The 9,207-nt window shown below is 33.7% G+C and overlaps 1 protein-coding gene across 1 annotated transcript; it reads right to left on the bottom strand.

Annotated features, from left to right (window-relative positions):
• Positions 1-484: 484 nt before the first annotated feature.
• Positions 485-5,432, bottom strand: LOC111431021 (beta-amyrin 11-oxidase-like). The gene is made up of 8 exons (XM_023067512.1): positions 5,206-5,432; positions 4,285-4,768; positions 3,290-3,556; positions 2,110-2,199; positions 1,958-2,036; positions 1,770-1,876; positions 933-1,054; positions 485-700 (listed from the first exon to the last, which is right to left on the bottom strand). The coding sequence occupies exons 1-8, from the start codon at positions 5,430-5,432 to the stop codon at positions 607-609; spliced, it is 1,470 nt and encodes a 489-aa protein (XP_022923280.1). The 3' UTR covers positions 485-606.
• Positions 5,433-9,207: the final 3,775 nt, after the last annotated feature.

Genomic DNA, 9,207 nt, shown 5'->3' with positions numbered 1-9,207 from the left:
TTCACATAGGTACAAATAGCCAATTTTGAAAGAAGTTATTGTCAACATCTTTCATATATGAATCAATCTGATTCAAAGGGGAAGAACTTGGATCAGTATCTCACTTTCAATTCAAATATGAATTAGATTCACACTCTATGTCATGAGAAATATTTACCATATGAAAAGAGAAAAAATTAGGTGAAAATGTCTAAATTGAGAATGTTTTTAAGACTCTAAACAATGATGTGAGCGATGAGTATGGAGAAGAACTTCTTCCAAATAAGGTGAAGGTCGATGTGTTCTAAAATGGAATTCATGAAGTTGATACGTATTGTTAAATCTAGAATATGAAAACAATAAACATCACGACATGATGTCCAAAGGACATACAATGTTCATAGATGAAGGAAATGTAGCAAAAATATCTAGTTCGTACTCTGAAAAGTTTTGTACAAAATTAAATTCTTTCATGATTATAGTAATAAGAACGTATTAATTATTAAATTTTGATAAGTACATAAGTACACATATACACACAAACATATACCATATTTCAAAAGCTTAATACAATCATTAAGTTCATTTGTTGGGATAATTAAGATTGAGAAGCACTTATAGTCGTTGTCATGCAGTTTTCAGCACTCTTGCCAAGCATTTGTCTTTGGGATAAGGAATTGGTAGATAAGTCAATTGGCATTGTGGATTATAACGCTCGATCCTACATTCATGAAACACGTATATATTAACAATATATTGTGAAAAAATTAGGGTACGTTGAATAATGCTCCTATTTTATGAACTTTGTACTCAAGAATCATTTGGTTACTAGTTCTTGTTTTTCATTTTTTCAAAACTCTTTTTTCTATTAAGAACGAATGAGGAACAAGTCCTTAAAAGCTTATATTTATTTGTGTTAAGAGTTTATAGAAGAAAAGTTGGAGCAAACTCACTTGTAATTGAGGAGAAAATGGTGAAGGAAAATTGAGATCTCAAGCTTGGCAAGATGACGTCCAGGGCACATCCTGACTCCTAACCCAAACGGGGTAAAAGCACCTGGGTTGCCTATAAAATTCTGTTCAACATAAATAATCAAATGGTAAGAAACAACATTAATGGTTATAAATAGTTTAACAATGGGAAAGAAAAATACATTTTTCATCCCTGAATTATGAATATAGTTTCCATTTAATTTATACGTTTCAAAATGTATTATGAATCTAGTTTTCATTTGGTTCATAAGATTTGAAATCTTAAACTTTTATTCATGAATTTTCAGAATTTTCAGCTATGTTCACTTTAACAATCCACATCATAACAAAAAATGAGCATTGTTTACGGGGGAGTAAAAGTGTAAAATCTAGATGGTACCAAAAAAAAATTAAAGGGTAAAAATGCAACATTTTGAAATCTAAGTATAAATGAAAACTAAACTAGGTAAAAGAGTAACATTTTGAAATTGAATGACGAAATAGAAATTGTATTTAAAACCTAGTATGAGATCCCACATTGGATGAAGAGGCGAACGAAGCATTTCTTATAATAGTGTGGAAACCTCTCTCTAGCAGATGCATTTTGAAATTGTGAGACTGACACCGATACATAACGAGCCAAAAAAGACAATATCTACGAAAGATGGACTTGATCTGTTGTACTTAAAAGACTAAAATGATATTCTTTCTCCTTTCTCATTTCGATTAGTTTAGGCCTATATTTATTGCATGTAGACTATGATTTTAAGTAACAAAACTAATAATAAAGGATAGCAAATATGGAAAATGATTGCATACATCCCATCTTGATGGATTGAAGTCTTGTGGAGAAGAATGTAGCTCTTCATCCATGTAAAGCTCTCGAAGCCAAAGTATGACTTTCCATCCTTTTGGTATAAGTTTACCTAAAACATGATTTAGATCCATCAAAATCATAATTGAAAGAGAGCTTTCTTTGTTGATGACTAACTTTGTTGATGACTAACCATTGATATTAACGTCAGTTGTTGCCTCACGAAAAGTAGCAAATATAACACCACTAAGACGAAGCGTCTCATCTATCACCTGGATATTACAATATCTTAGATATGCAATTTATTTAAACATCGTAGCTAAAATTGAAGATAAAAATATTTACCTGAGAAAGAAATTTCATTTGTTTAAATTCAGCGAGATTTATACCCTTTTGTGTTGAAGGTCTTCGACTAATGATATCTTCTTGTTCTTCCTAAAACAAATTAATCTTAAAAATTACCACCAAAAAGATAAAATCTTGGATAAATGAAAATGATATTAGAAAGAAGTATATTATATTGTAATATCTTAAATTTCACTTGGCTTTTTGAAGGGATTAAGATTTATATGAACATAAATCTACATACATGAACCAATTTTAGCCTTTCTTATTTGTTTCTTGTTCTAAAACTTAGTAGCTTAATTAACTTTTAGAAACAAAAATAGAAAATAATATCCAAGTTCAAAAGACCCCACATATCAGATTAGGATTCAGGACTTTGATAAGACAACTAATGACCCCAATATTTAGTTGCATTTAGTAGGACATGATCACGTTCCTTAATTATCTTTTAGCAAGTTTTTCCTCAATCATATGTTGGTAGGAAAATTGTCAAGAGACCAGTGTTAAAATATCATCACTAGTCGAATACAGTCAAGTCAAAAAATTATATTAACCATTTTATATGCATTTTATGGAAATAATCTAGTATTTTAGGAACAAAGATATCTAGATATTTTAGGAAAAGGACGCCCCATATCCATATCTAAGCATTTTATGGATAAATATTTAGATATTTAAGAAATAAATTGTATAGCATCTATTATAAATACCTTCCAACCTAGTAAGGTTTTATTCAAAAAAATCTCAAGCAATCTCAAGCACGCACGATAGAGTTCAGTCGTTTCTACATATTGTTCTCTTGTAATCTCTTCATAATTGGTATTTCTTAATTAATTTTAATACAGATTGAAAGTGTTACCCAAAAGAGTTGTGTTCAAAAGTCAGATCATCATGTGTTTTTATGTTTTTATGCGATTATTAATTATTATATTCTTAAGACACTCTCATTTAGATATGATCTCCATCTATTCATATATCCTCTTTTTACTTGAACATCATTTTAGTAAACGAGTAGATTTCCTAACGTTAGACTACACAACTCTAACATACGAGCCAAATATTCTTGTACACAAACGCATTTGAGAGAAAATTAATACGCAATAACTTAGAAAAATAAAGACATCATATGATTGAGACAAATGAATGCAATTAACAAGTTAGAAAATTAAAGAACTCTAACCTTGGCCTTTTGGAATATATGTGGATGATCTGTAAGAAATATAATTGCCCACATTGTGGTGAAAGCTGAAGTCTCCTGGCCTGCAAATAACTTACCAAAAATCAAATCTGCAATGGTCTCATTGTCCATCCCTTCACCATCTTCATCTTCCACTTCTATCATCAAATCCATCATATCTTTTGCTTCCCAACTTTCCCCTTTGCTTTTCTTCATCAACCTCTTCTCATTCACAATAGATAGAAGTATTTCATACAATCTTTTTCGAGCCTGTATTCATACATTTATTTTCGTGTGAGATCCCACGTTGGTTAGGGAAGGGAACAAAGCATTTCTTATATGGATGTGGAAACTTCTCTCTAATAGACGCATTTTAAAACCATGAGGTTGACGGCGATACGTAACAGACCAAAGCGGACAATATTTGCTCGTGGTGGGCTTCGACTGTTACAAATGGTATTAGAGCTAAACACCGGACGGTGAGTCAGCGAGAATGCTAGTCTCCAAGGGGGTGGATTGTGAGATTCCACATTAGTTGGAGAGGGGAACAAAACATTTCTTATAAGAGTGTGGAAACCTCTCCCTAGCATACACATTTTAATACTATGAGGTTTACGGCGATTCGTAACGGGCCAAAGTGGACAATATCCACTAGCGGTGGGCTTGGGCTATTACAAATGATATCAGAACCACACACCGACCGGTGTGCCAGTGAGGTCGCTAGGCCGCAAGGGTAATAGATTGTGAGATCCCACATCCGTTGGAGAGGGGAACAAAACATTCCTTCTAAGAGTGCGAAAATCTCTTCCTAATAGATTAAAACATGAGGCTGACGGGTTGCAAAAGATTTGCTTAAAAAATACTGAAATTTTTTCAAAAGTTACAATTCATAAACGGATCACCTAAACATCATAGGTTCGAAAGTATTTTTTGAGTTACGACATATATGATTGAGATTTGAATCCATAATTCTTAGTAGATAAGGAAAAGGTGCTTACCTTGAGAGATTTATGGAAGTAGAAGCCAGGAAAGTTGATAGGCAAAGAGAAGAACCCAAGTGAAATATCATTATACAAAGCCTCCATTTCTTTTGTGGTATAGTCTATGGAAGTTGAACCCATAAAAATGTTCCAAATAATTTTGAAGGTAAGTTCCTTTATCTCTGTCAACAGCTTCAATGGCTTCTCCACACTTGACCATTCCTCCAACCCACTGATCACTGTGTGTTCAATATGATCGATGTACATCTCGAGCGCAGTGTGGCTGCTGATCGGCGCCGTTGTCACCCGTCGGAGCTTCCGGTGCTCCGCCTTCGAGGCTCGGTGCAGCGTATTTCTACCAAATAACGTTTGCATGTTGGCGGGATAACCAGGAACAAATATGGTTTCATCGCTTAGTACTTGGCGACAGATTTCAGGTGTGCAGACAAGTATGCTTGCTCTCCCAAAAATGTGTGTCTTGTACATGTCAACTTTCCCATACCTACCTCAATAAACATTAAGGTTAAAAAAAATTATCAACTCTCTTGAACACCTCATTCATTTATAACTACACAATACAGACGTGTTTGGATTGGTTTCACTCCTAAAACACTTATGTGTACGGTTATTTTCATATGTTAAAATTAGAAGATTGTGTTCGTTTGATTTTTTAAAAATATGTTACTTCAACTATTCTAACAAAATTAAAAAAAAAATAGTTATTTAACTTTTTCTTAAGCACTTGGAAAGTTATAACTTTCCAAACCAGTGATGCCAGCCAGTGAATCAAGATTTCTAGATGCATTTTGGTAAGATAATCAAAGAATTTTGTTGAATTGTGATCAAATAGATATGAACGAGAAAAGAATCTTATGAAAAAGATTCACAAAAAACAAAGAAAAACAAAGGAAGTTTTCAAATCATTCAAGAGAGAAAGACCTGGTGGTAAAAGTACGAATATAGTTTTGAGGTGGACCAACGGTGAAAGATTTGAGGAAGGATAAAGTAGAACCAAGAAGTGGCCAAGAGAGATCACCAGGAGGAAGCTCACCCCATTTCTTCCCCAACTTCACAGCATAATACAAACCATTCAATCTCTTCAAAACCTCATAAACTAAAACAAAGCCCACAGGAAGAACTAAGAAAACCCAATTTATGAACTCCATTGATTTCTGCAGCTAACACCTTTGCTTTGGATACCTTGCCTTATGAACACAAATTTATATTGCCCCTTGGTGTTGAATATCTCATCCTAGTTGCATTAAATTAAAGCTCCTCGTTTTCCTCGTTTTCCTTAGTGAAAGGCTAATCAATAATATTTTTTTGATTGGCAACCAAGAAATAGAACTTCTTGGATAGTGATGTGTTGAATTGTGAGTTGTAATAGAGTTTCTTTAGAAAAAAACAGATAAGGGGTCGTTTTCTTCCTATTTTCTTTCTTTTAGCAACATATTTATTGAATAAAAAGACTTAGGCCAATGAGGATGTTGGTAAATGTTTGTTTATTTATTTTCTAGAACTATTTGAGGTGGAGTGTATGTGAGAACAGAACCTATCTCGAACGTTGAGCACCAATTCTAACCAATGATATAGTTACTATACTTGCTAACTTTGATCATTGTCGTCTATAGACATTGGAGAAGTTATAAAAGATCTCCTTTAAGATCAAACCATTCTATCGTATTGAGGAGTTGTATTTTATAAATGTATTAAAATGGGAGCACTGATGTCAAGGAGAATATTGAGACACCATCAGTTTGAAGCGTGAGACCTACTAAACTTCTTGCAAAGAAGATAAGAAAAGGATGGGAAAATTTGACCCACTTTTCCTCACCTTGATTATGATTCAAAAAAGGGTGAACCTAAAAGAAAAGATAAAAGTCCCAGCAAAAATAGCTTGATTGAAATAAGATTTGCAACTCGATTTCAATATATATTTTGATAACGTTTATCTTGCAACGCCAAATACAATTATCAGATTCTCAAGCATCCAATTCCCTTCTCTTGCAACATCCAACACAGTTATCTTATTTTAAAGCATAGACATCCAACTCATCTCACCATCTATGACTTGCTCCCACTTATTCGTATTAGGACATCATTAAGGGACTTTGGTTCCCCTTTATCGGTCAACAACAGATAGTGCAATGAAGGTGTATACCTATATGGTACTCTAATAGTGATCTTGTTCCACCTTTGATTCCTCCGTAATAGTCTCAAGAGTTTCTTTAGCATCTGTTACAATATCACTGGGTAAATTTTTCTACCACTCAACCTCAACCCCCACTTGTTTCGTTGTCTTGAAACATTTCTTCTTTTTTTTTTTTCTTATACAAGACATTTTCATCAAAAGTCACGTCACAATGTCTCAGGACTTTTTTGTTCTTGTCATCCAAAAATATGTACTCGAATATGTCAGAACCATAGCCTATGAAGTAGCACTTCACAACCTCAACATCAAGCTTGCCACTCTTTTCAGGATCAACATGAACATATGTAGTTCAGCCAAAAGTTTTCGAAGTGAGAATACTTGAGTTCTTTTCCTATCCATACTTCTTCTGACAACTTGAACTCCAAGGGTACTGATGACCCTCTATTGATCAAGTAGACTGCTGTATTTATAGTATCGGCCTAGAATGTCCTTGGCAATCTAGAATGAATCATCATACTCCTTGCCCGTTCATTCAATGTTTTGTTCATCCTTTCAACAACACTATTTTGTCTTGCTTTATTGGAAACTATCCTCGTTAGTCTAATTCCCTCAGCTGCACAAAATGTTTTGAATTCTGACTTGTCGTACTCTCCTCCATTGTCAAACCTCATTTGATCTTCAAGTCAATTTGATTTTCAACTTCAGCTTTCCACTTCTTGAAGGTGGCAAACACATCTCACTTGTGTTTCAGGAGATAAATTCACACTTTCCTGTTGAAATCATCGATAAAGGTAGACATAGAACTTTGATCTGCCAAGTGATGGAACTGAATATGGTTCCCAAACATCTGTATGGACTATTTTCAACCACACTTTCTTCAATTCTCTGGCAATCTTTGTGAAAACTATCTCGTTTCTGTTTGCTCATAACGCAACTCTCACAAGGACCATGTTAACAAATTTCAAACCTTCTAAACTCTTTTCGCAGCCAACATCTTCATTCTTCTGACGTTCATATGTCTAAGTTTATTGTGCCATAAATTTGAATTGAAAGCACTCTCAGCAACAACAGTCATGTTCATACACCTTGAAGTAGGTATAAGGTTCCAGATTTTGTGTCCTGTGCTACTACCATAGCACCCTTCACAATCTTCCATAAACTGTTCCTAAACTCTATTGCATAACATGTGCTGTCAAACTTACCAATAGAGATGAGATTCTTATTGAGACCATAAATATATCTGACATCCTTTAACGTCCACTAATGTCCTATGGGAGTTTTTATGCAAGAATCTCTCTTTCATTTAATCTCCAGGCTTTGTTGTCCGAATTGAAATTGAAAAACAACTCCTTATTTGGAGACGAATGAAAAGATTCACCAGAATCCAAAGTCGAAGATTCAATTTAACTATCCATGCTGAGAATTAAAACATCCCTAATGTCCTAGAATTTATAGAATTGTTATCATCCTCTAATTTGTGATTCTGCTTTTTCTCCACAACTCCAACACGTTACGTTTGGTCTGTTTGAAATATTTTTTCGGCTTTTTGATTTTGATTGGTCTTTGTTTGGGCAACCTGATTTACTTCTTCCCCTTCAATCAACACTGAGAGCATTGCGTGATGAATCCCTAATTTTTCATTTACGAATACTTTCGCTAAGAACTACATCACGGATTTCATCGAACTTCAGTTTATAAGATTCTCGAAAACTGCTAATTGCAACAAATCCACCTTCAGACATTAGAAGATTGAACAATCTTTGCATCAAATACACCATGTCTATAGCCGACGATTTTTCATACATATTCGGCAGTGCCTTCAACAGATCTGACGTTGTCTTGTCCTTGATGATGTTGAACGCCACATTTCTCGACAGTATCAATCAGATCTACCCTAGCATTGTCAATCCTTGAGCTTCCACTACTCTTTGATCATAGTATCCAGCTTCACCCCTAACAAGGGTTCGTAAAGATCTTTCTGATACAAATAATCTTCAATTTGCATCTTCTAGTAACTGAAATCAGATCCATCAAACTTCTCAAATTCAATCTTTGAGCTTTCCAACTTCATAGATAGTTGTGAATCTCGTCTAGCTCTGATACCAGTTGTTAGGATTGCACAACAACGAACACACTCGACCTAGATGAACACAAAGAATAGGAGAGAAAATGCAAGGAGGAATATTGGCTAAAGTTTTATACTCATGATTTCATGTATGTAAAGAATATAGAGAATACAAAAAATATATTTTCAAAATTGGGAGGGTAGGTATATGGTTCAGTTTGCTATTTATAGCTTTACTGAGCGTGTATATATTTATATATATATATATATATATGATTTAGCTTACTATCTATAGCTTTACCAGATATAATCAGATAATTATCTACCATACATAGCTTTACCAATCTTATACAACTATCTACCATATATAGCTTTACAAGCTTTTTACTCTGCATATTGTTTATTGTACATGACTCTTTACCATATATAACTTTACTCCTATAACAATTGAATAAGCTATGACTCTTTACCATATATAACTTTACTCCTATAACAATTGAATAAGCTATGACTCTTTACCATATATAACTTTACTCCTATAACAATTGAATAAGCTATAATTAAGAAGCACACTCCATATCCTAACAATAACAGTAATATAGTATTAATTATTAAATTTTGATGAGTACATAAGTATACATATACATACAAACATATACCATATTTTAAAAGCTTAATATAATCATCAAGTTCATTTGTTGGGCCAAAGAAGATTAAGAAGCAC

This window comes from Cucurbita moschata, unplaced genomic scaffold (genome assembly GCF_002738365.1).
Source record: "Cucurbita moschata cultivar Rifu unplaced genomic scaffold, Cmos_1.0 Cmo_Scf00035, whole genome shotgun sequence".
Classification (NCBI taxonomy): domain Eukaryota; kingdom Viridiplantae; phylum Streptophyta; class Magnoliopsida; order Cucurbitales; family Cucurbitaceae; genus Cucurbita; species Cucurbita moschata.
This window is presented reverse-complemented; position numbering and strand designations above follow the sequence as displayed.